The sequence below is a fragment of the Oryctolagus cuniculus genome, chromosome X, assembly GCF_051225735.1.
Source record: "Oryctolagus cuniculus isolate XC-2025 breed Fujian yellow rabbit chromosome X, ASM5122573v1, whole genome shotgun sequence".
In the NCBI taxonomy this organism is placed as follows: Eukaryota; Metazoa; Chordata; class Mammalia; order Lagomorpha; family Leporidae; genus Oryctolagus; species Oryctolagus cuniculus.
In genome coordinates this window covers 112,768,607-112,795,991 of record NC_142888.1, presented here as the reverse complement: position 1 = coordinate 112,795,991, position 27,385 = coordinate 112,768,607, and the positions used below count along the sequence as shown (strand labels likewise).

Genomic DNA, 27,385 nt, shown 5'->3' with positions numbered 1-27,385 from the left:
ATGGTGTAAATCGATAAATTCATATATATTTGATCATTTAGTAACTTTTTTTCATTGCAATAAACCTGTTTTGCAGCAATCAGTATATACTGAGGGAAGATAAGTAATGAATTGGTTTTGGTTTTTGAAGAACATTGATGTTCTTGACTTGTGCAATACCTCTGTGTAATGGAATGAATGTTTGTATCCTCCCCTAAAATATTATGTTAAATACCTGAGAACGCAGTGTTTTTTTTTTTTTTTTTTTTGGAGAAGAGGCCTCTAAGGAAGTGACTCAGGTTAAATGTGATCATAGGTGGGGCCTTCATGCAAAGGGACTAGTGTGCTTAAGGAGGAGACACTAGAGAGATTTCACTCTCACTCTCACTCTCTCGTGCCTGCGCTCTTGCTCCCGCTCTTGGCTCTCCCTCCCTCCCTCCCACCCTTACCCCCTTCTCCACCCTACATACTAAGGAAAGTCTTATGAGGACACAGTAATAAAGTGACTGTCGGCAAACAGGGACGAAAACCATAATCAGAAACTGAATAACGGGAAGTTTGATCTTGGAATTCTAGCCTTCAGAACATGGAGAAAATGCATGTCCATTGTTTAAGCCGTGTCTGTGGTATTTTATTGCAATCTAAGCAGTTTAAGACAACATGTACTGGCCACACAGAGGGCCACTCTGGTATCACTGAAGCACAAGAAGACTACAGGAACCAAATTAAAGTAAAATTAAATATAAATATCAAATAAAACCATTCATTTTATACTTTCATACATATTGGAAGAAAACACACAGACCTCAAGTTCATTTGAGAAGCTATAGCAAGTATTTCTATATATAGTTCCATAATGTGTAACTTTTCTGTTGTGTGCTCTATTTTCAAAATTTTTTATTTCAAGTTTTCTTAAGTACACTGGAAAAGTGAAGCAACTACTACTAATATGTTAGCCATTAGAAAAAAAAACTTCACACACAGATAAATGATGTCAAAGGATTTAAAAACAAAAAAGGATTAAGTAAATTTCTATATTTCTGTCCAAGTCATGGAATTGAAGCTGAAAAGAAAAAAAAAAAAAAAAACTGGGCCTTGATGTCCAAAACTTCTCTGAAGTTCACAGCTAGACCTCAATACTATAAATAGCTGCTCTGACACCCAGAGTGAGGTCATTTTGTTTTCCTGTTGGACATAAACCATCTCACAGAATACAACCCCAGAAAAAATTATTCTAACTTTTGAGTAACAATTGACTAAACATAATTTGCCTAAGCACAGACAAAACCATGGCCAGTGTGACACGCACTAAATAACCAACCATAGAATTGCCTCCACTTTCTGACAGCATTGAATTGAGAGCTAACCTCTGATTCTGCAGTCCTTACTGCAATCTTCTCAATTCAGTCTCAAGTCCTACACTAACTTATTTCGCACAACTTGTTAAGGAGACCCGGCACTGTGTCACTGTAGTGCGCGTTCTCCCTCACAGAACACGTAATAACCCTAAGTTTATATGGGACTGAGAAGCCTTCACAAAAGTTGGGAAACTTTTTTTTTCTGGTAGAGGTCACATAACTGACATTGTGTGAATGATACTGTAAATTCAGTTTAAAAGTCCAACACTTGAGATAAAACTTTTTTGCAGTGCCAATACAAAAACTATTGTCGAACAATGCTTTTGAGTAAATATGAGGTTTTTAGAAATTAAGAAATTAATGGAGCACAAATCTGCTAGAAATTGATTGTGGTGCAAATACTATCCATAACAACATATAAATCTTCTATGATATTGCACCAACTGAAACTGAAGCTATAGTAATGCAACTGTACAAGGGGTGTGTGTGTGTGTGTGTGTGGGTGTGTGGGTGTGTCTATGTTTCTGTGTGTGTCTTTATTCAAAGTAAGTAAGTACAAAACTTCTGGGAGAAAACTCAATACTGAACATGAAGATAATTGTCTTGGCATGGTCACAACAGTTTCCTATTTTTGCTGCCCCAGTCATCAGATTTTAGGCATGCTTGAGCCTTTGAAGGTCTACTGTATAAATCAGCCCAATGTCTGAAGCCAAGAGTGAATTTTGGGGAACTAAGTCATTTACATTTTTGTCACAGCTGGTAATCAGTAAAGTCAGCCGGAAATCCCTCATCAAATACTTCAATAAACAAAGCATCAAAATTTGTTTTGAAACTTCCAGCACATTACAAATGCCAATATGAAATTTGCAAAGTTTAACATGTTGAAATTTTTCTCTTAAAACTGAAAGAAGTGAACAAAATGAAACCTCAGAGCTCATGATGGTATTAAAATTCAAATCTGAATGGTTGTACCTGGGAAAATCTCAACATGTGCCGAGAATCTTTTAATATAATACATTTTGTTGGAGAACTTGATATACTTTAACAGAATGAAAAGAAACGAAGGTGACTTGGGAATTTGATCCTAGATCTCAGTATGATGAAACACTCAAAAGGTTGATTAAAGTGAAATTAAGGTATATTAATTATATTTTTTAAAAAATTAATCATTTTAAAAATATTACTTATTTCTTTAAGATGGAGAGAAGAAAGAGAGAGACAGAGAGAGCAAGAATTCCCACCTGCTACTTCATGCCCCAAATGTCCACCAGACTTGGGGATCGTCCAGGGCCAAGACAGAAATATGAAACTCCATCCAGGACTCCTATGTGTAAGCAGGAACCCATTTACTGGAGCCATCACTGACAGTGTTCCAGAGTGCACATTAGCAGGAAGCTGCAGACAGGAGCCAGAGTTGGGTATAGAACCCAGGCACTCTGAAATGGGATGTGTGCTTCTGAACTAATAGGACAAATATTCACCCCGATAATTTTGTTTTTGAAAAAATGGGGGGGGGGGGCGGTGGCGGCCCTGTTGTGCAGAGGGTAAAGCTGCCGCCTGCAGTGCCAGCATCCCATATGGGTGCCGATTCAAGTCCTGGCTGCTCCACTTCCAATCCAGTTCTTTTCTATTGCCTGGCAAAGCAGCAGAGGATGGCTCAAGAACTTGGGCCCCTGCACCCATGTGGGAAGACCCAGAGGAAGCTCCTGGCTCCTGGCTTCAGATCGGTGCAGCTCCGGCCATTGCAGTCATCTGGGGAGTGAACCAGTGAATGGAAGACCTCCCTCCCTCTCTCTCTCCTCTCTCTCTCTCTCTCTCTCCCTCTCCTTCTCTAACTCTTTCAAGTAAATAAATAAATATTTTTTAAAAAAATGGGGAATGATACTATTTTAGAGGTCCAATCATGAAACCAATAGGTCAGCAGCTAGCGCTGTGGTGTAGTGGGTAAAGCAGACACCTGCAGTGCCAGGATCTCATATGGGTGCCAGTTCGAGTCCGGACTGCTCCACTTCTTATTTTTTAAGATTTATTTTTTTGAAAGTCAGAGTTACATACAGAGAGGAGAGGCAGAGAGAGGTCTTCCATCCACTGGTTCACTCCCCAGATGGCTGCAACAGACGGAGCTGCACCTATCTGAAGCCAGGAGCCAGGAACCAGGAGCTTCTTCTGGTTCTCCTATGCAAGTGCAGGGGCCCAAGGGTTTGGGCCATCTTCTACTGCTTTCCCAGGCCATAGCAGAGAGCTGGATCAGAAGTGGAGCAGCCAGGACACAAACCAGCACCCATATGGGATGCCAACACTGCAGGAGGCAGCTTTACCCACTACTCCACAGCGCCAGTCCCCGGCTCCACTTCTGATCTAGCTTTCTGCTATGGCCTGGGAAAGCAGTAGAAGATGGCCCAAGTCCTTGGGATCCTGCACCCGTGTGGGAGACCCAGAAGAAGCTCCTGGCTCCTGACTTTGGACTGGCTCAGTTCTGGCTGTTGCAGCCACTTGGGGAGTGAACCAGCAGATGGAATATCTCTGCCTCTGCCCCTATGTCACCTTTCCTTTCAAATAAATAGTAAAACAAATCTTAAAAAAAAATAGGTCAGCCAGTGTACAAATACTTCAAAATCATATTTAATTCTTATCAACTGTTAACATCCTCCTTTTTTTAAAAAAAAGTCTCAGGTTGGAGAAAAGGAATAAGTTTCAATAAGTTCATTTAAAAAGGAACTGAATGATAATGCCCATTTTTCACAAAGTTTTTGAAGTCCCATCATAGTGGATGTGGATGTCTCAGGTATAGCTTGGGCTGTAGTTTAGTTTATGCAACAAAAGCCATGGCTATGGGACAAAGAATAAAGACATTATCAACAGCCTGGCAATGAGAGCTAAATAAACAATGATCCCAACATCTCCCTACTCATTCCATTATCCTGCTCGTGTATCCCATGGGCCAAGCCCAACCACAAAAGTGCTAGCAGTTGAAAAATATGGTCCTTCTCTGACTTCACCAGTCACTAAGCAGGCATATTGAAACAGGGGAGGCAATCCTGGACTGAGTAACATATTTGATTGCTGGGCAATTCATCCAGGGGCAAGTCCAAGAAGGGATCTGACTTCCTGGAACTTCCTTTAAACCTCTCTAGTATATATGCAAGTCACATTACTCTGAAAAATAAGTACCTTATTTGTGACACCAGGATAATATTTCAGGACTTAATATACCATTTAGACTTTATAATCGTGTTCAAGCATTTCCCATCACAAAAATTATTGTCCTAGGAAGGCCACCTTTGGTGGTGACTGGCAGAGTTACTGGTACCTAGAAATTATCTGTTGAATTCTGCACTCACAGGGACCTTTTCTCTCATAATTGAAGATTTCTGGCTGAGTAAGTCATGAAAAATTCTAGCTACACCCAGATAATCATTTCTGGGACATTAGTAGCAATAAAGATCAAGTTCTGGCTTTACATCAAATAAAAGTAAAATAGAAACATGCCTGCTATGACTGTGCTTACTGTCCTCATTGTGCAGAAGTAAAAAGGCAGCAGATTGCACTTAAAGCATGTACAAAATTTTTACTTCTATTCATCTCAAAATCCAGCCAAGAAACGGAGATGCAGGAATGTGGACTCCTGCTCAGACAGCACCTTGCCAAGTTAGCCTTCCCCATATCATCCCATCACAGTCAGTCATTCTAATTGCTTGGATCAGTAACACTGTTCACATTATTTCACTGTATTCACATGGCTGTCTCCTCCAGTTACACTGTGAGATACAGTGTAAAGATACAGGCAGGGTGTAATAATATTTTCTTTACAGTCATTTTGCCAATATTCATTCTTCTATCATAAAAATGAACAAATTGTCTCTTTAAGCATAATACAGCAAAATTTTCTATCTTACAATTACAAACACAATTCAACAGTGAACAGATAGACACACACACAAATGCAGAAAGGTATGAGGCTATATCAAACTGTTATTTTAAAGAATCTGAAGTGTTAAAAAGAGTATCTCTGTACCTGTAATTTTGTGACCTATAGTAGAAATTCACATGTATAAGATTGTAAGATGGGGCAGGCACTGTGATACAGCGGGTAAACGCCCTGGCCTGAAGCGCTGGCATCCCATATGGGCACCTGTTCAAGACCTGGCTGCTCCACTTCCGATCCAGCTCTCTGTTATGGCTGGGAAAGCAGTAGAAGATGGCCTAAGTCCTTGGGCCCCTGCACCCACATGGGAGGCCCAGAAGAAGCTCCTGGCTCCTGGCTTCGGATCGGCACAGCTCCAGCTGTTGCGACCAATTGGGGAGTGAACAAGCAGATGGAAGACCTCTCTCTTTATCTCTACCTCTCTCTGTAACACTTTAAAATAAATAATTTTTTTAAAAAATTTGCAAGATGAAGTTGCTTACTTTTTTTAAAGATTTATTTATTTATCTGAAAGTCAGAGTTACACAGAGAGAGCAGGAGAGGCAGAGAGAGAGAGAGAGAGAGAGAGACAGAGGTATTCAATCCGCTGGTTCATTCCCCAAATAACCACAATGGTCGGAACTGCGCCCATCTGAAGCCAGGAGCTAGGAGCCTCCTCCCAGTCTCTCATGCGGGTGCAGGGGCCCAACGACTTGGGCCATCTTCTACTGCTTTCTCAGACCATAGCAGAGGGCTGGATTGGAAGTGGAACAGCCGGGACTCGAACCAGCACCCATATGAGATGCCAGTACTGCAGGCAGCAGCCCCACCCACTATGCCACAGTGCCGGCCCCAAAGTTGCTCACTTTTAACAGCATTTATGCATTAGTAAAATATTTAAAATTAATAAAATTTATTTTCATGAAAGTTGTTTATCCTGTACTAAATGTAGTCCTATCAGTATGCTTATATGCTGTTAGCCAAATCAGCTCTTGCTTCTAGGTTCTTTTAACAAGAGAAAAGGAAAAATAGCATCACATCTTCTCCATAGTTACATAAACAAATCATAGTTTGGTTTTCAATTTTCACACATAAAAGAAAATGTATTTACAAAGAAATTCCAGTACCTACATGAATAAAAATTGCAACATTATTAACTGCATCCAATAAATAAAATGTAACAAATGATAGCACAAATTTTCAAAATTATTATGAATCTCTTCCTTGTGGCATATATTTTTGAACTCGTAAAGTAAAATGCAGGGGGCCGGCACTGTGGCATAGTGTGTAAAGCCACTGCATGTATCCCATCTGGGTACTGGTTCGAATCCTGACTGCTCTACTTTCAGTCCAGCTCTCTGCTATGGCCTGGGAAAGCAGTAGAAGATGGCCCAAGTCCTTGGGCCCCTGCACCCAAAAAGGGGACCTGAAAGAAGCTCCTGGCTTCTGGCTTTGGATTGGTGCAGCTCGGCTGTTGCGGCCAATTGGGGAGTGAACCAGCGGATGGAAGACCTCTCTCTCTCTCTGCCTCTCCTCTCTCTGTGTAACTTTAACTTTCAAATAAATAAATAAATCTTTTTAAAAAATACAATGTAGACATCTAAATTTAAATTTGACACAGGAAATATTTTCTTTCTCTCTCTCTCTCTTTTTTTTTTTTTTTTTTTTTTTTTTTTTTGACAGGCAGAGTGGATAGTGAGAGAGAGAGACAGAGAGAAAGGTCTTCCTTTGATGTTGGTTCACCCTCCAATGGCCGCCACGGCCAGCGCACCGCGCTGATCCAAAGGCAGGAGCCAGGTGCTTATCCTGGTCTCCCATAGGGTGCAGGGCCCAAGCACTTGGGCCATCCTCCACTGCCTTCCCTGGCCACAGCAGAGAGCTGGCCTGGAAGAGGAGCAACTGGGACAGAATCCGGCGCCCCGACCGGAACTAGAACCCGGTGTGCCAGCGCTGCTAGGCGGAGGCCTGTTGAGCTGCGGCGCCAGTCAGGAAATATTTTTAATCATCCACACATCCAATTCATAAAAAATTTAAAATAGGTCAAAGTAATTTGAAATTTAACAGAATATTATTTGTACCTTTGCAATCAATGTGTACAGAGAAGTAACCTGTGGAATTAATGGAGTCAGCACCACCCATTAGAGAGTTAAGACAGCCAAATGAATCTCTGCTATGGGGTTCTGATTGTTCACTGTGGAGGTTATCGCAGAAATCATCCACCTGGAAAGCAAAGAAACAGTTACTCACATGCAACCAACATGTAAAGGAAGCATATACTGAAGATACTGTTGTTCAGGAAATACCTGAAACATAATATACATTGATGAGTGAATTTCAACTGACAAACACATCATAGACACAAATTCATAAAATGTGCCTAAGCTCCACCATCTTCTCATTTTTACTTTATTATAGCAGCTTATAAAAACTGAACAGAGAGTAGAGTTCCCATAGATTCTGTCACCTGCACCTTTACTTTCCCCTATATTAGCAGCATGCCTTGATTGGGTACACTGATGACAAATGATGGAGCAGTATCAGTACATAATAAAGTACATAGTTTTCATTAGCCTCATGCATTGTGCTGTACAAATATTTAAAAATAATATTTATGCATGATATTTTTACACCCCCCCCCCCGATTTAAAGTACTAATGGTATTAGATTTAAAGATAAAAGACAGGCTATTCCTGTTCTCCATTAATTCACAAAGAGTAAAGGACAAAAAATACTAACTCAAGGCAAGTTTTGATAAATGACAAAAGGTAGTACAAAACTCAGTTTCTGGAAATTCCCCAGAGAAAAAAAGTTTATATGGAGAATACAGGATTTTCTAGGAGGAAGTATTTTGACTTGGGTTGTGAAAGAAAACTAGTTTGCCTAACAAACATGAGTTTCCCGTTTGCATTAGGAGACATCAAGGAAAAGGAAACATAAATCAAGTTAGGGGAACAGAGAAGAAAACTTTAATACTCCAGATTCGCACAGCTGTGGGGAAAAGCCTGAGATGAACTTGGAAAAACATTTTAGATAATGGAAAGATTTCAACAAAAAAAAACAAACACTAGTCAGATTTGGATTTTAACTTATCAACAATAACAAGACACCCCATAATTTCATTAACTGGAAATATAATGGCATTTATTTGATATTTTGCTGTTCAAATTACATAAATAACACATGTTCACTATATAAAATATAAAAATTCACAAAAAATCAAGCAAAAACAATTACCCACAACCCATAAATTCATCATTTATATACAGATAGCCATTGACAACATTCTGGTACTTAGCCTATTCCAGAAGATTTCACTCTGCATAAATATTTATGCACTATTTTAAAGGAAAATTTTAGCTTTTATCCTAAAAGACTACCTACTTCCCAATTCTGTAGAATGAACTCTTGGGAGTGGAATTTCTTATTCCAAAGTTTAGAATGGAAATTTTATTCATGGAGGTGTATATTTATTTCCATGTTACTTTGTAAAAAGCCTATTTGATGGTCTATTTGTATATCCCTTTGTCTCTCTTCAGCTGTCAACAGAAATCTCACAGTGATATGTCCTTTCATTCTCAGGGAAGGAGAAAGCATTCAGCTCACTTCTGTCCATGCACCATCACTACTCTCAGAAACCAAGTCGATGATCCCTACCATCATCTGATCTCACTGTTCCCTAAGTCCACACACACGTTCACACCTATCCTGCAGACTGAACCTGCCCCAAGTCTCCTGTCAAACTCCCACTCTGCCTGCTTGAGTTTATTTCTCCTTGAAACATCAACAACTCATGAATGCATTCACTCTGTCATTCTCAGCTGGCCAAATTTCAAGCCCAGGAAGGTCAACAGTCCAGCCATTCTCCTCCTTTACTCTGAAATATAAACTGCTGTAAAAACAGAGATATCAAATTCAGTTGTCTAGACACACTTGCAATAGGAGACAAAAATGGCACTTGGACAATCAAGACTATATAATAGTCTTACTCTATATCACCAGCAAATGTGCCTTTCCAAAGTCTCAGACTGTCTGTCCCTCAACATTATTGCATCACAATTTTTAATTACAAAATCTTTTTATGCTCATTACTCAAAACTGATAAACAAAACATAATCAGGCCTTGTCTCCTATTTCTAGGAGAAAACAAATGCCATGGGAAAGGAGCTCCTGTATGAACCTCCTGACAGCTTTTCTGCTTCCTCTTCTTTCCCTCCTATAAAAATACAGTGACATTCAAGCCCTTGCCCAAGGGAAAAATTCAACCCAGCACTCTGTCCTCCATGAGGACTTTGATCCTACACTTATTGCTATTTTCAACTTTTCCCATTCTAATGCTTAAATGTCCAAACATACTTTAGATTCTCCTGACTTGAAAATAAGTAACTCTCTGGACCTTGTCTTCCCTTCAGTGTCAGTTCTTTGCTCCTCCTCTCAGCAAAAGATATTGAGACTTGTCCATTAAAATAGGAAAAGGGAAATCAGGTTTATATTTCCTGCTAAGTTCATGTTGCTACTTCAGCTTAAAAAATTTTGATTAACTGGCAGGCAGGTGGATAAAGAAGTCAGATTCCAGCAGCATGATGCTGACAGGAAGTGAAGGCAATGGAGACAGAAACTCTACCAAGTTGCCTGCCTGCAAAGGAAAAGGGGGAGCCAAAATAAAAGGTAAACTTGAAGGGTGGGACTTGTATTTTGTGAGTGAAGATTTGGCCGTATTTAAATGCTGTTCTATCTTGTACACTGATAGCAGATAGGATGAGAAAGATAGGGCAAGAAGAGGCACTCGATAGTGCAGGAAAAACTTGTGGAGAAAGCAAAGGAAAGCACATCCAAATTGCAAGTACAGAGAATCAGTCATAAGAAAAGAGATACTTTTCCATTCTAACAGGACAAAAGGAGGAGAGGATAGGTGAAAATGCAGGAAGATTTGCAATTTTTTTTTTTTTTTTGACAGGCAGAGTGGACAGTGAGAGAGAGACAGAGAGAAAGGTCTTCCTTTGCCGTTGGTTCACCCTCCAATGGCCGCCAGGGCCGGCGCACCGCGCTGATCTGAAGGCAGGAGCCAGGTACTTAACCTGGGGCCCATCCTCCACTGCACTCCCGGGCCACAGCAGAGAGCTGGCCTGGAAGAGGGGCAACCGGGACAGAATCCGGTGCCCCGACCGGGACAAGAACCTGGTGTGCTGGCGCCACAAGGCGGAGGATTAGCCTGTTGAGCCACGGCGCCGGCTGCAAATTTTGTTGTTAAAATAAACACCAACATCTGAGACCTCAAAAACACTTAGCTCTGGATGAAATGAACATTAATGAAAGGAAGAGATTGCAGAGTCACCCAAATCTGTCCCTGTCTCAAGCAGTGGCTTGAGAGTTGTTTCCTTTATGAACTTCATGGAATATTTAATTCTCATGAGAAATTGTGCAAATGTATAAAGAATGAAGAAAGGGGCCAGCACTGTGGTGGTAGTGGGCTAAGCCTCTGCTTGTGGCACTGGCCTCGTCTACGAGTGCCAGTTCTAGTCCCAGCTGCTCCACTTCCTATCCAGCTCTCTGCTATGGCCTGGGAAAACAATGGAAGATGGCCCAAGTCCCTGGGCCCCTACACCAGTGTGGGAGACCAGGAAGAAGCTCCTGACTCCTGGCTTCGGATCAGAGCATCTCTGGCCATTGCAGCCATCTGGGGAGTGAACCAGCGGATGGAAGACTTTTCCTCTCCGTCTCTCCCTCTCTCTGTAACTCTGCCTCTCAAATAAATAAATAAATCTTAGAAAACAGCATGAAGAGAAGCTTCTCAATTCTTTGTTTAAATAGAGAGAATATACCGGAGATTCCAAAAGCTGATAAAAATATCATAATAAGGGGCAAGTATAAATCAATTTGATTTATGCAAATGAAAAAATCCAAATAAAAAGTAACCCAGAAAATCCAGCAGGACATTATAAGAATCACACATCATAGCCAAATACGGATCATTCCCGTAAAAGAAGGGTCTGATACTAGGAACATGAGCTATATTTTCTCTATATCATTATCAATAAACAACAATTCAAAGGGTCAACCACTGTTGAATAGCCATCAATACTGTATTTTCCAGGTGTTATGATTATTCTTTCAGATCTCAAGATCACATTATCTTTCATTAAACATCTAAAAATTGTCTGTTGATTGTATGGCTATACTGGTGATTGATAAAAGAACCAATGTGCACATTCCTATTTGTATAAATTAATGGAATACTGATCAAAAGGAGCAAAGAAATACACAATTCCTTTTAATCAAATTCCACATTTTTAATTATGTCAAGGAAATATATACTGACCAATATTGTCAAGTCAAAAAAAAATGTGTAAGATTGTTAGAGAATATTATGCTCAATTTTCAATGCCTCCAAGAAGAGGGATTCTATTCTGAAAATATGAAGCACAAAAAAGTACCATGTCTGAGGAGTAATAGTTACTCAGGAAGGCATAAAGGATGATTTTACTTTTATTTTATGTTGCTCTAGACCTTAAATTATTAACCTAAAATTTTATGTGTATATAAAGCTATTCACATTTAAATAACGTTGATTTCAAGAGTTCAATTCACACTTGATACCTAAATAATCAATTCACACCTGACATCTAAATAATAGTAATAAAGTATATCTCAATCATTTGAAAAAGACTCAGTAAGACCTACCTGATTATAAAAAAAAAAAAAAACTGATACTGTAGTATGCAGGGAGACAAAATTAATTTAAAACAAAATATATAGAGACAATTATTTTAACTTATCCTAAAAATAGTACATTTTAAAAAGCTAAATAAATAATTTCAATAAAATTATAATGGAACACAAATATTAACAGCCTGGGAAATACACTTACGAATATACAGAACCTAGTAGGAGAAAAGTACAAAACCATTGAAAAAAATACAGGAGGAATGTGCCTGCTGGAGGAAAAGAGAGTTATTATGATGCTATTTCTCCCTAAATTATGTGTAAAACCAAAGCTATCCCAATTTAAAACATAGATATTGTCGCTTTTTACAATGCAGAGCTTTTTAAGATAATACAGAACAGCTCCTCCCACTCCCACCAGGGCCCAACCTCCGCCTTCTGGGCGCCTGGCCCAGGAACAAAGGCACACAGCCTGGGGCTCCTCTCATGGCTCACATGGAAGCTCATCCAGTATCCCTGCGGCATTGGCTCCCACCAAGGTCTCAACAGACCTCACCAAAATGCTGTCTCAAATAGAACATGCCATGGAAACCGTGAAGTTTACATTTCTCAAATTTGCTGGACTTAAAGGCATGGAAAAGAAGTTCTCTGAATTTTTGGAAAATCAAAAAGACTCCTTGGCTGTAGATAAAACAATGAAGGACCTAGACCTGTTAGCCGTCACAAAACACACCGAACGCCAGAGTAAGGGAAAAGGTTTATCGGGGAACACCCAACAGATCGAAGGGGTGGGGCAGTGAAGGAAAAAGAGAGAGAGAAAGAGAGTATAAGAGAGAGAGAGACAGAGGAGAGGAGTTAGTGAGGAGAGAAGATAGAGCAGAGAGAGAGCCAAGAAAGCAGGAGAGGAGGAACAGGCCTTTTTAAAACTTTTTAAAACTTTTTAAAACTTTTTAAAACTTTGGCTTATAGCGGGCAGGGAAGCAGGAGCAGCGAATCTCATTAGGATGGGGGTGGAGCTTGACCACAGAGGTTGAGCCATGTGGCCACCTGGTTTCCAGCAATGGTGGCAGGGGCTAGAGCTTAGGATGTAACGCGCCATAGATAAAACTGTGCTAGTTTCCTAACAAAACCAGTGCAAAATGGGAAAGAAAGATTCCAAAGCTTCTTCTCCCTAATTGCAGGCCTCACCATTGCATGCAATGACTATTTTGTAGTACATACAGAGCAGAAGGGAAAGAAGTAGGCAAAAGAAGTCTGCAGCAATTACCCCTGCCCTGAGAAGAGACCTCCCAAAGGGTCATTTAAGGAATCTGCCGCACAGCTACCCCTTGTATAAGGATTTCATGAGCAGAGCAGAACCCTTAGAAAATTTCCAAATGAAAACCAACTTCTACTTGACAGAGAAAGAAAAGTCAATTAACTGACAGATAAACTTTTGATTTTTATATTGTTTTCATGCTTTTACCCTCCATAAATAAAGTTCTTTTGTGTTTTTTTTAAAAAAAGGATACAGAAAAATTAAGAGGTGGAAATGGCCAGGAAAGTTCCAAAGACATTTGACCTGAAAACCAGGATCCCAAACATTGAAATAAATGTTATAATGATTCAGTGATGTGAATATTTGATTACACGTTCAGCATAAGATAACACAATCCAGTGAGTATAACAGGATGTCCCACAGTTTCCAAGCCTATTGCAATGTGATATACAATATAAGGGGCATTTCAGCTAGTACAGTGGATTATTGGATTAAAAGTATGGGGACAACAATATAAAAATTAGCAAAATAAAATCTGCATTCTTTTCTCAGTTACTATACCTAAATCAATTCCAGGAAGACTATTTAGATGTAAACAAATAAATAATTTGAGAGGAAAACACAAGTGATATTTCTATGAATTATGAAGTACAATGCGCCTGCATAAGGATTCTTATTGAACTCAAAACCGATATCATATGGATAAGATGGACATATTTATAGTATTTAAAATATCAAACTCCATGAAATAAAGGTAAAATGCTGTCTTGGAAAGAATATTAGCAAAAATGTTCATGCTATAAATTTCCTAATAGACCTCTAATTTCCCTAATATAAAAATATGTCTAATGTTCCTAATAAATAAGGAGCTCTAGCAAGGAAAGCTATTCCATTCTCATTGATACTTTGAAAAATGCAAATATAATTATGATACTCCTTTATATTCTTCAGACTGACAAAGAGGTCAAAGAACGAATGCCAATGTGCCAATCAGGCATTCTCTCAACCTGCTGCTGACATTGTCGATTAGCACAATATAGTTGAACCATCATTTAATTAAAGCCAAATATACAAACTGAGATGATGGTCTCATAACTCTGTAAAATGACTTAAAAATGCCATTGATTTATACTTATTTTACAACTAGAGAATTTTATGGAAGATTATTTATACCTCAATAAAGTTTTTTTAAAAGTATTAGCATGCATGTTTCTTTACTGTAATTACACTTCAATACATGTAGAAATTCTTTTTGTGAGTGAGGAAGGCTATCACACATAATTCTAATTGTTAACCAGATGTATACTTTGGAAAACAGAAATGACTGCAAAGATAAGAACAAATATTTCACAAAGTTTGGCAAATTAGACTTCCGATTCCACTCTACCAATAATATACCAGGGGCATCTCAGAGAAGGTAGTTTGAAAGTATCCCAGGAATAAAGATGATCTCCAAATACAACTCTTACGTTAGTGGCTTTCAATTCCTGAGATGTTTCATCTTCTTCCACAACAGGAGTAACATTTTGCTCAGAGCTCAGAAGCACAGTATCAGTTATTTCAGTACCGTACTTGATACACTCATCAGTCAAGCCATAATCACCACTGGCACTTGCCACTGCTCCTTGTGTAGTTTTGAAATCGGTGTCATCTAATGAGATAGGCAAGCAAAAGTTGTCAGGAGTTAGTTTCAAAAGCAAATACACATTCCATATAAACCCCATAGAAGAAGCTGTGAGAGGCAATTATATAAGAGCAGAAATAAAGCAGGTTAGATTTGAGACAGTGGAGCACAGCTGGTTAGCATGTGGGATTCTGAAAGCACAGAGCAAAGGTTGAAATACTAGTTTCACCATTTCTCTGAGGAGCATAGAGGTCAATGCCTAAGCCAGTGTAGTTGTATGGCTAACAGCACTGGCTCAGGGCCAGCACTGTGGTGTAGCGGGTAAAGCCAAGGCCTGCAGTGTCTGTATCCCATATGGGCACTGGTTTGAGTCCTGGCTGCTCCACTTCAGATCTAGCTCGCTGCCATGGCCAGGATAGCAACAGAAGATGGCCCAACTCCTTGGGCGCCTGCATCTGCGCAGGAGAGCCAGAAGAAACTCCTGGTTCCTGGCTTCAGATCAGGCAGCTCCAGCCATTGCAGTCATCTGGGGGAGTGAACCAGAGAATGGAAGACCTCTTTACCTCTGCCTCTCCTTCTCTCTCCATGTAACTCTAACTTTCAAATAAATGAATAAATAAATCTTTAAAAAAAGAGCACTGGCTCTAGAGTCAGACTACATGGCTTTGAAACACGGCTGTCAAGTGTGATACTCCGGGCACACTTGTTCATTTCTCTGACCTTGTTTTCACTTGTAAAATGGGGATATTAATGCTGTTTGCATATTAGGGTTATTAATATTAATGACCAGAAATCTCAACTGCTTAGAACTATGAACATCTCCCCCAGATTAGAGTGTAAATGTTAGTTTTATCTATATCGGAAGAGTCTTTAAGCATTGATTATTGCTATATAGTTTCATCATTAACAGCATCAGTAGCATGTACAAATGATTAAATACCTCAACAGATAAAGCACAAAGAAATTTATGGAGTTAAGTCTCACCCAAATGTGCATCAGCCTCACTCAGGTTTATTTTGGTGTCTTGAACAAAAAAGATGGTAAGCCATAGTTTGGGATCTGAAACCAGAGTGTTCAGCATGCAAAGTCTACATTGTGAACCACAGTGCATTAGTTACCTTGACAAAGACAGGGAAACTAGCAGAACAGCTGGAAGAAATGTTAATTATAATAGATTTTGGAAGAAGAAACCCAAGACAATTCTTAAAAATTGAAACAAAGATTGATTGTTACCTGAAATCACGAATTACAAGAATGCAAAAGGACAGACTTGACAATTGCCACTCAGGCGCATGAAAACGTGTCAGAAGTCAAAACAATATTTTTGTGTGTTCCTATTGGCAAAATCAAGACTAAGAAGGGACACTGCACTGAGATTTCAGGGAACAGCTAAGAAACAGCCCTGTGATAAACTTTGATAAGAATAAACCACCTCTGCTGGAGTTCCATCTCTGTTGGCAGAGAGCAGCAGGGACACACCAGCACCAGGAAGGCAGGTCCATGCCAAATGAATACTTCTGACCAAAGGAAAGTCTCCTCCACACTGCCTTCCTGAAGGCATGGGAATTTTCTCTTGTGTATGGCAGTACCTTCACAGGTAGAAGCCTGAGGGTGCTAAAGGGCTGAGGAATCCAAATGTGGGCGTGAATCTGCTGGGCCACAGGCTAGCTGTGTGCACCCTATTCCCTGGGTGTGTCACCATGACTTGCTGTAAACACGAATGGAAATCCTAGGACTTCCATCATTGGTAATATTTACATTAATGGTCTCGTTGCCCTGAGTGCCTTTGCGCAGTGTGGGGCACATCCAAGCACTTGAACCAGAGATTTAACGCAGTTCAGAGCAAGCATGCAATCCATCCCAGTACACCTTCTCACATCTAACTGAAATCACCTCAACAAAATGTATGCCTTCTTTTTTTTTTTTTTTTTTTTTTTTTTTTGACAGGCAGAGTGGACAGTGAGAGAGAGAGAGACAGAGAGAAAGGTCTTCCTTTGCCATTGGTTCACCCTCCAATGGCCGCCGCGGCCAGCGCGATGCGACCGGCGCACCGTGCTGATCCGATGGCAGGAGCCAGGAGCCAGGTGCTTTTCCTGGTCTCCCATGGGGTGCAGGGCCCAAGCACCTGGGCCATCCTCCACTGCACTCCCGGGCCACAGCAGAGGGCTGGCCTGGAAGAGGGGCAACCGGGACAGAATCCGGCGCCCCGACCGGGACTAGAACCCGGTGTGCCGGCGCCGCTAGGCGGAGGATTAGCCTAGTGAGCCGCGGCGCCGGCCCAAAATGTATGCCTTCTAATGTATCCACTAGGCATGCATTCAATGCCAGACTCTGGGGTAGATTTTTAGGATGCAAAAGGGAACACATTAAATGTAGTCCGTCCCTTATTATCAGCAACAGATATGGGGAGTACACCAAAATGTTCATGGAAAAATATATTAAAGATGCCTATTTTTGTACAAAATTTTGAAGTCATATATCTGAGTGTATTACTCATCCACGAGGCTTCAAACATGCCCATTCAGGAAAGAACTGCATTTCAAGGGGCCAGCATTTTGGTACTGCTTGGGACACCATCAGCCCACATCAGAGTGTCAATTCAGTTTCCAATACACTGTGTTTATGTGCCTGGGATATAGCAGAATATGACTCCAGTACTTGGGTTCCTGCCACCCACCCAACTGAGAAACTCAGACAGAGTGAACCAACGGATGGAAGATTTCTGTCTCTGCCCGTTTCTCTATGTCACTTGAATTTTCACATAAATATACAAGTAAACCACCCTTTTTGAAAATACTGATATCAGCCATCAGAAAGGAGGACCCACGACTACGAACACATAAAGGGGACTCTTACAGTCACATAGCATCCATGCAAGGTAAGCTTCACGGTTTGTGGGGAAGGTCAAGTGGGGAAAACTCTCCCCGGGACCCTCTGTGCCTACACCATTGTCGCTTTGCACAGAAGAGTTCAGGACAGCAGCACATGCAAGTTGCCGACAAGGGCACTCAGGGAACTGGGGGCAGGCGTCCTTACCTGCCCCACCCCAAGATGGCGCCTGTTCTGGCTCCTAGAGCTCCCTAGAACTCCTGAGAACCACAGTCAGGACAGGGCTGGGGCCCCACGGGCAAGTCCCTTGCGGGGAGCGGACAGGTTAGGTACCTTCCAGCAGGCTCACTGACAGCTCCTTCTCGACCTCCGAGTCTGCTCTCCTCCTGAAGAAGGCACGAACCTTGGACACCATCCGGAACATGGTTCTGTCTCGGAGCCTAGGAACCCGCTCACCACGTTAAGGAGCAGGCCGGCTTCAGAAGTCTATGCCTGCTCGTCCTCAGTCGCTGCCTTCACAGCTGCTCCTTGTAGTCCTGACTCCTCCTCCTCCGCCCGGCCAGGCCTCTGGTCAGGCTGGGGAAGCAGCGGCCCCCTGAGGGCTTTCCTGGGCCCTGGGCTCTGGGCTCAAAGCAGGCCCCGGGCTCTGGGCTCAAAGCAGGCCCCGGATGCGCAGGGGACTGTGGGGCGGACTTCGTGGCTCCTCCCACCAAGGCTTAGCGGAATTCTGACTAGCCAACCAGAAATCGCTGTTGCACGTGGCGGGGTGGGGCAGGTCAGGGCGTGGTAGGTCCGAGTGTCTGGTGGAAGTTTACCCTGTTCCCTTGGAAATCTGCGGGGAAAGAATTGGTGGGTGGAGGTGAATTCAGCTGAGAATGGAGGCGAGTCCCCAGGCTCTGAAGCTTGGAGTCCATTCTCCACCACTGAGTGCTTCCAGGTCATTTTCTCGTCTCTGAGCGCCTTGCCACCCTCCCTCATTCCCATAGAACCATACATTTTGGCCGGTGATTCCTGTTGATTATTAACTCGAGCCATGGACACAGTGGGAAAGACAAACTTTCGTATCCACGTGGGTCTCCTAGCACAGTCTGGGCTTAGCTCTTCTCGGAAGCTGGGGCCGAATGTGGCTTTAGAGCAAAGCACATTTTGAAGTATGGGTCATCAAGTTGTTGAGGGCATGATGAGGATGGCTAGGTGAACAGCAGGGTCAGATTATGGAGGGACATGCAGGGCATTTGAATGGCACCACTATTGTATCCTTGAGGGCTTTAGTTTCAGAAATGCAGACCCAAGTAGCACTAGTGTGCCCCCAAAGCTATGCAACACTGTGATTATAGATTTATTTATTTGTTTGAGAAGCGGAGTTACAGACAGAGAGAGGAAGAGAGAGGCAGAAAGAGAGAGAGAAAAAACAATGCCAGCTCCATCTATGAAGCACTTTTACAAGCAGGGCTGTTGGGCTGCCGGCTCCCTGCTTTCCTGCCTGCATGCTTGCTGCACTTAGCTTGCTCCTTGCCTGCTCTGTGCTTGGTATGGTCCCAACTTAGTTTCTAGACCTCTCTTTCTCCCCTAAATAAAGCCTTCACTCTCCTGTACATCTCTCTCACTGAACAAAATCCTTAAAAACTTGCCATGTTGTCTGGTCTATTTGAGCCAGTATTTAGAATTCTTCTCCAAATACACAACAAGAACCCACAGACTTATTAATATTGAAAAGTATTAATAAGCAGGATAGTATCATTCTCATGCTTGAGGAAATAAACATTGTAGATCTTCCAGTGGGCCAAGGGACCTGAGAAGGACAAAAAGAAAGTGGAGTAGTAAAATGTAGCTGACAGGCTGGTGAGTGAGAATGTGAAGTCTCATGAAGAGAGAAGGAGATGGTACTGCCCGGTTTGTGAAGGAGGTCACGGTCCTAGAGAGGGAAAGGGCAATCCGGGACTACCAGAAAGGGAATGAGTAACAAAGTTCATTGTACATGTGAGCAGGAAGTTTTTAACTTGTACTGTGGCCACCTGGATTGGGATTATTTTTCTACAAGACTGAACCCAGAGGGGTCTTCAAAACAGAAAGTTCTATCCCAGTATCTAAAAGAAATTGAACTGGGTGGCCCCTACAGTTGCTGTGACCAAGGGCTCCTGGGGACCCAAGAGATTGGAGTGCTGGCTCCTTCACTCAGAATCATTACCCTAGTTTCCAGTGGTGGGGAGAGTCATGATCCTTTCAGAATGATTTGGACATTCATTTTTCCAATGTCAATTCTTTTTGCAGTAGGCACATTGATCTTTTTCTAGGGTTGTGCGTGTGTTTCTCTATCCCTTTTTTTAAAGGCTCTTTTACCTTTTGGGTCCCAGGCTGGAGAGCTGCTATCGGGATTTTAGCCTGTCTCAGTGTAGCCCGAGCAGCCAATTCAGCTGCTCATCTGTCTGTCAGCATTTCGTCTGTCTGTCAGCATCTCGATTGTCAAAAACTTTTCAGGCTATTTACAGAAGTTAAGAGACATTCATGACTGCAAATTCTCTAGTGTTTGTAACTTTTTGTGAATGTCAGTTGCTGATTGAGCAACAAAAGCCAAATTAATTGCTCTTAGCATTTTCAGGAGCCTGGGGGTCAAAGGGAGTATAAGTTTGGCAGGCTTCTTGGAGGCATCCAAGAAAAGCCCATGGTCGAGCTGCCCCCTAATTCCTGCTAGGAGTGTCCACTGATAAGTGTCCAGAGCCCATAAGCCCCCAGAAGTTACTAGGGTCCCAGTTAAGGCAGATGATGGGAATGGTTTCACCTAGGAGTGACCCATTTTCTCCCTCTGAGCCATCAGCCATAGCCAGGAAGGACTTTTTTGCTTCTGTTCTAATACATTCTCATTCCTCCGCGGTGAAAAGGGTTAAAAGCAACTGCTGGCAATCATCCCAGGTGGTGCGTGATGAGTTCAAAAAATCAACGCTATGAGGCTGGTTAAAACCTGAGGTTTTTCAGAGAACAGAAGGTTTTGAGTTTTCCAATTATACAGGTCAGAGGTGGTAAAGGGACATACACTGAAAATGGGTGATCCCCTCTGTCTGCCCCAGTAGGTAAGAAGAGGAGTCAGAGCAGCTGGGAGCTGATCTGGTTCACAGTGTGGTTGGCGGCTGCTGCTACTCAGGGGAGAAGACAGGGAGGGGGAGTGGTCCAGGAGATAGAAGGTGATGAGATTGGGAGAGGGTTATAGGGGGTGGCAGGAGAGCATCTTCCTTGTTTGTCTGCAGGACAGGAGTAGGAATTTCAGGGGGTTGGGAGCAGGTGCCCCGATTGGGGAGAGGTTGGCGGGGACAACTGGTTCAAATTAGAATTTTGTGGTGGGCATGAAGGATGTAGGTCTTTAGCCATGGCAGTGGGTTTTGAGTCAGAGAGAGCTACTGATCCATATAAGGAAATTGGTCTGAGTGGCTTGAAGATCACGTGACCTTTAACCACACCTCTCAAACAACTGAGCAACCCCTCAGATGGCCAGGCAATATTTAAGGCAGGCTAATCAATCTCACAGAGTTTGGAGCTTACCTGGAGTGAGGCCGACTCCATAATCCTCTGAGAATCCAAATGAGAACATTTTGATCATACACACTAGAGAGGGTCGGCTGACTGATTAGAACCCGTATAATACGTGAAGTAAAGGAGGCGGTGGTCACCAGAACACAGGCAAAATGGAGGAGGGGTATTTAGTCCCAGATTAGAAACAGCAGGCTGTAAAGAGGCACCCTACCCAGAAGAGAAAGAGGAGTCTTCGAGTAGTTTGTCAACAGAGGTCCAGCCAGTTGGGGTGGCCGTTGTTAAGCCTACAGCAAGGATTACAGCAAGGATTATGAATGAAGACAGTAACAAAGGGTGACAATGCATCAGAAAGTGGCCACGAAACAGGTACAGGAACCAAACAGAATCTTCTCGACCAGTGTCCCGGTCATTCTGGGAAGACTGAGAGAAGAATCCTCATCAGGAATATTACTTTCTTTACCCAGAGTCGGAACAGACATGAAAACCAGTTTCAAGCTCGTAGGAAGACTAGAAAGACTCGAAGCGTCCAGGTTAGTGTAGAAGACAGCAGTCACTCCCTGTCTCTTAGGCACTGGTGATGTTACGGGGCCCTGGAATGTCTCCGGGGGCACCTCCTCTGTAACAATTCAACAAGCCAGGGAGACCTGAAGTGAGGCTGGACTCCCAGTGGCAAAAATATTGCCAGGGCCTTCAAATGTTATACTCAAGGTGTGTCACAGGGAAGCGCCACACACTGAGAATTTGGAATGACTCCTTTGTTCAGCCGGCAGCCGAGAGCAGGCTAATACCTTCAAATCTCTCAACCAGGAGCAGAGGCAAGGGTCGGCCATTTAAAGCTGAAAACCACAATCACATTTGGGAAAGGGACAACTGGGACCAAGGAAAGGGGGGGGTAACATTTCACTGCTATGATTTTTACAAGTTGATTTACAGGTGTAGACTGTGCTGTTAAACAGGACATGGTTGGGGCCAACACTGTGGTGTAGCGGGTGAGGCCGCTGCCTGCAGTGCCAGCATCCCATATGGGTGCTGGCTCAGGTCTCAGCTGCTCCATTTCCAATCCTGCTCTCTGCTATGGCCTGGGAAAGCAGTAGAAGATGGCCCAAGCCCTTGGGCCCCTGCACCCATGTGAGACCTGGAAGAAGCTCCTGGCTCCTGGCTTTGGATCGGCGCAGCTCTGACTGTTGTGGCCATCTGGGGATTGAAACAGCAGATGGAGGACCTCTCTCTGCCTCGCCTTCTCTCTCTGTATAACTCTGACTTTGCAGTAAAATAAATAAATCTTTGAAAAAAATTGCAGCCTCTGGGCGTAAAAATGGGCAGAAAGACTGTGTTTTTCAAAAAACAAACAAACAAACAAACAAAAAACAGGACATGGTAAATCAACCAGAAGTGTCAAAGCTTGATAATTCCCAGAAAGTCCCCCAACCTGCACTCACAGGGTGGGGTCTGGTGGTCAGATAAAGAGAAATCAGCAAACAGCACCTGTATGCATTAGGGAGTTTACTTAAGCTAACCCGGTATTTCAAACCTGACACTTCACTGTCCGTATCCAGTGCCCATGCTACAGGGTTTCCTCCTGAGCGCGTCATCTCAGTGGTGCGTTGGATTTCCCTTGCATGTATACCCAGGACTCATTTACAAAGGTCTGGAATGGTATTTACTTATATATGACACAGTGTCAAGGCCCTGGGCTGATGTCCATTGTCTTCTCCATTTTGAGCTCACAGTAGAGATTGCAAGGCTCATCTGACTGTTCCCAGAGCTGAGAATGTAAATGAGAGCACTTGTATGTAACATGTGTGCTTCAACCCCATTGTATAAAAAGTGTCTCTGCGAGGGGGCTGGTGCTGTCGTGTAGTAGGTTAAGCCTCCACCTGCAACACTGGCATCCAATATGGGCACTGGTTCAAGTTTTGGCTGTTCCACTTCCTATCCAGCTCACCATTAATGACCTGGAAAAGCACTGGACAACGGCCCAAATGCTTGGGCTCCTACATCCATGTGAGAGATCTGGAAGAAACACCTGGCTACTGGCTTTGGATCAGCCCAGTCCTGGCCAATGTGGTCATTTGGGGAGTGAATCATCAGATAGAAGACCTTCCTCTCTCTGTCTCTCTCTCTCTCTTTGCCTCTCAAATAAATAAATAAATAAATATTTATTTAAAAAAGTCTCTTGGGTGCCAGCACTATGATGTAATACGCTAAGCTGCTGCCTGTGGTGCTGGCATCCCATGTGGGCGCTGGTTCATGTTCCAGCTGCTCCACTTCTAATCCAGCTCTCTGCTATGGCCTGGGAAAGCAATGGAAGATGGTCCAAGTGCTTGGGCCCCTGCACCTGTGTGGGAGATGCAGAAGTTCCTAGCTCCTGGCTTTGGATCAGCCCAGCTCCAGCTATTGTGGGCATCTGGGGAGAGAACCAGCAGATAGAAGACTTTTCTCTCTGTCTTTCCCTCTCTCTGTAACTGTACCTCTCAAATAAATAAATCTTGAAAAAAAGTTCTCTGTGAGAATGTGAGCAAATGATTGTCCCCACCATCTCCTCATTATAAAATATTGTTGGCTTTCTTCAGGTAGATTGGTTTGGTGATGGTACAAAAAGATGCTGTATAATCTGGTTCTCTCAGGATGGTTTACAGACTATGGCTTTCTTTGGTGGAAGAATCTCCAGGATAGGGCAAGATGTCAGAGGTTAAGTTCCAAGTATCTGTCCCCACTCTCTTTTTCTGAGTCCCAGAAAATGACTACTGAGGCAGAAAAGCAGTGATCTTGATTAATAATGATCCTCAGAACCTTGGGAACACCCTCATGTTCATGATCCAAATACCACGACCCTTTCCCCACCCTGTGACATCACATGGATCAGCCTTGGGTAGGGTCAAGGGGAATAGTGTGAGAGGGAGCAGACCAGGGCCATGTCTGTGCACCATCTGCACATGTCTTCACTGCACACAACTCAGTATGTTGGCCTCAGTGGCACTTCCAGGCTCATGCACAGTGCTCCATTAACCTTCTGTGTGTTGGGCCAGTGCTGTTGCATAGCCAGTAAAAGCTGCCGCCTGCAGTACTGTCATTCCATGTGGGCGCTGGTTCAAATGCCGGCTGCTCCAGTACCATTACAGCTCTCTGCTATGGCCTGGGAAGGCAGTGGAAGATGGCCCAAGTCCTTGGACCCCTGCACCCACGTGGGAGACCTGGAAGAAGCTCCTGGCTCCTGGCTTCGGATTGGCAAAGCTCTGGCCATTGTGGCTAATTTGGGAGTGAGCCAGCAGATAGAAGACCTCTCTCTCTCTCTCTCTCTTTCTCTCTCTTTGCCTCTCCTTCTCTCTTTGTATAACTCTGACTTTCAGGGTCCTTGTAAAACCAAACAATACAGGAAGGGAAGGTCAGTGTAGCTTATTTCATTAACAAAAAGAAGATACAAATTGTCTTTTCCATCTCAAGGGATTCTCTTCCTCACAAAACAGAGGCCCTCATCTAGGAAACAGGCCTAGCCAGACTGGCTGATATAGGTTAATTGCAGAAAAATGTGCATATGATTCTAATATTTATGGATCATAGCAGATTTAAAATACCTGATTCTCATTGGTCACACAACTTATAAAGCACCTACTCATGTGATGAGCAATAATAACAGAAAGTACACATGAAACTTTAAAAAGCCACTTCCTGTTGGACACTGAAATTATTGAAAATGTCATTTGTCAGGCCCGGTGCTGTGGCACAGAGGGTTAACACCCTGGCCTGAAGTACCAGCATCCCATATGGGCGCCGGTTCTAGTGTCCCAGCTGCTCCTCTTCCAACCCAGCTCTCTGCTATGGCCTGGGAAAGCAACAGAAGATGGCCCAAGTCCTTCGGCCCCTGCACCCACGTGGGAGACCCAGAAGAAGCTCCTGGCTTTGGATCGGTGCATCTCTGGCCGTTGCGGCCATCTAGGGAGTGAACCATCGGACTGAAGACCTCTCTCTCTCTCTCTCTGCCTCTCCTCTCTCTTTCTAACTCTGACTTTCAAATAAAATAAATCTTTAAAAAAAGAAAATGTCATTTTTCTGAGAAAATCAGACTGATTTTTGAAATTCTTTCAATGCTTCTCTCCATGAAGATTTGAATTTATTGTAACCTGACAGCAAAACACAATAAGGTATGAGTTATGTGGTACTGGAAGACCACACTTAAAATTGTCTTTAAAGGCTAATGTGGGGGGCTGGAGCCATGGTGCTGGCATCCCATATGGGCGCCGGGTTCTAGTCCTGGTTGCTCCTCTTCCAGTCCCGCTCTCTGCTGTGGCCTGGGAGGGCAGTGGAGGATGGCCCAAGTGCTTGGGTCCCTGCACCTGCATGGGAGACCAGGGGGAGGCACCTGGTTCCTGGCTTTGGATCAGTGTAGCTCCGGCTGTGGCAGCCATTTGGGGGGTGAACCAATGGAAGGAAAACGTTTCTCTCTGTCTCTCATTTCCATTTTCTAACTCATCTGTCAAATAAAAAAAAGCTAATGTGAAGGGTTATTATTGAAAGTGTACTTGTTACACTGTATGTGAGACTCCCTGTGTGGGATGAGTGATTGAAACACCACTTGATGCATATGTCAAGGCACCTAAACAGAGATTCTAGGAGTATATTCAAGTGCACAAGGGAATCCAACCCTTGGCATTTGTATTCTAATGTGGCCTCATAACAGACTTACATGACAGGGGGCAGAGAGAGAGAAAGTTGGAGAAGCAGAGAGAGAGAGGAAGATGTAAAGATATAATGGGGTTCCTGGACCATATGCTGTTTGTTATGTAGGTCATTTTGGATTCCAGGCACTCTGACAGGTGCTCTTGATCATCCTGTCTTCCTGAGGGCATCTTGGATACAATAAATCATGCATAAAGGCCACTCCCGGGTTAGTCCCTGCAAACACAGTGACTTGTTAGAAGGGACATGGAGCTGTCCTTAATGCCCCGCCTGGCACCCAATGCAGTGAGTATCTTATTTGGAAGACAGCTAGGTTGGCACAGAAGTGGCACATCTGTCACTGTGCACGCATGCACAGGCAGCATCGGGGCAGATCAGGTCTTTGTCCATATAACCTAAAGTTTCCCTACTTCTGCTTCCTGGGGAGCAGGACAAGCTTAGGAAAGGCTGTGAATCAGCACATCCTTCCCCTGATACAACCATGTAACTTGAAGCTGTGATCTCTCTTCTGCAGGCTTGCTGTGGTTTTTGTTCACATGGTCTCTTTGCTGTTCACCCAAACTGCATGGAGGTCAGAGGTCATGGATTCGATGGGGTTTGAGGCCCTTATATTAAGCCTCTAAAGTATCTTGGAATGTGCCCCCACTGGAGAAAAATTCAGATGTAAACACCAATGGAGTCTTATCCAGACTTTGATGTCTCCTCCCTCTCCATGTTTACTACAGTGTGGAGGCCAAATGGTTACAGAAATGGAGGGGTCAAATGCCAGATGAACACATACTTCACTCCCTGCCCTATTGTGGACTCCATCCATCCTGGCCCATGCCTTAGCTGGGGAAGCATACAGCTTTGACAAGGAAGGTGGAGTTTCAGATTATAGCCTTGGACTGGATATACTAGCTACAAGAGTAGTTGGTGAGTGGAAAACTAAGGTCACCCAGGACATTTTAATATATGGATATGATCAAAAATTAATAGGTCTCACTCTCGAATCATACAGAGGAGCAAAGAAGAAAGTAATGCAGTTTACAGTTGATTCAGGCCCGAGATAGTCATTTTCCCTTTGAAATCACTGGGGGAGCCACCTGCAGCTGAAGACAGGAAAATGGCTGTGAGGGGGGAGCATATTAGGGCTTACCTGAGATCATACCACCCTCTTTTTGTTTGAGGACTAGTTGAAAGCTGTGAACTCATCTCCAGGAAAATTATATATTCACATCAAATTCTGCTTCCAGTGCCCTAAGTGCTTACAAAGATTGGATGCCTATTCAAATGCCTCCTACCATGTTTGGCTGCCACTTTCCTCTTATGAACATCAGATGGAAATTCACTAAAATTAAATATTTGGCTCCTACTCAAATTTTTTCCCCATAGAGACCTGCATAGGATTTGTCTTCTCTAATCACAGATTCCAGATGCCAGGGTAAGGCCCCTGCCTTTAAGGAAAACCTTGTAAATATTTGCTGAGCTGTGACCCCATTCTAAGTCAAACAAATGTGGTCTTGTGGTTCTGAATGTAAGGAGGGCACAAAAAATAGAGAAGGCATACTTACACTACTGCTGAACAACCC

The 27,385-nt window shown here is 43.0% G+C and overlaps 1 protein-coding gene and 1 pseudogene across 1 annotated transcript in view; one reads left to right on the top strand and one right to left on the bottom strand.

Moving 5' to 3' along the window:
* LOC127487540 (cancer/testis antigen 55) overlaps positions 1-18,296 on the bottom strand; it is a 29,373-nt gene extending 11,077 nt beyond the window's left edge. The window contains exons 1-3 of the mRNA XM_051833405.3: positions 17,946-18,296; positions 14,629-14,810; positions 7,320-7,461 (exon numbers count right to left, since the gene is read on the bottom strand). Of these exons, the coding sequence (XP_051689365.1) occupies positions 7,320-7,461; positions 14,629-14,810; positions 17,946-18,036 (415 nt within the window). The 5' untranslated portion in view covers positions 18,037-18,296. The remainder of the gene's footprint in view (positions 1-7,319; positions 7,462-14,628; positions 14,811-17,945) is intronic.
* Positions 12,462-12,701, top strand: LOC138847687 (protein S100-A10 pseudogene; annotated as a pseudogene).
* Positions 18,297-27,385: the final 9,089 nt, after the last annotated feature.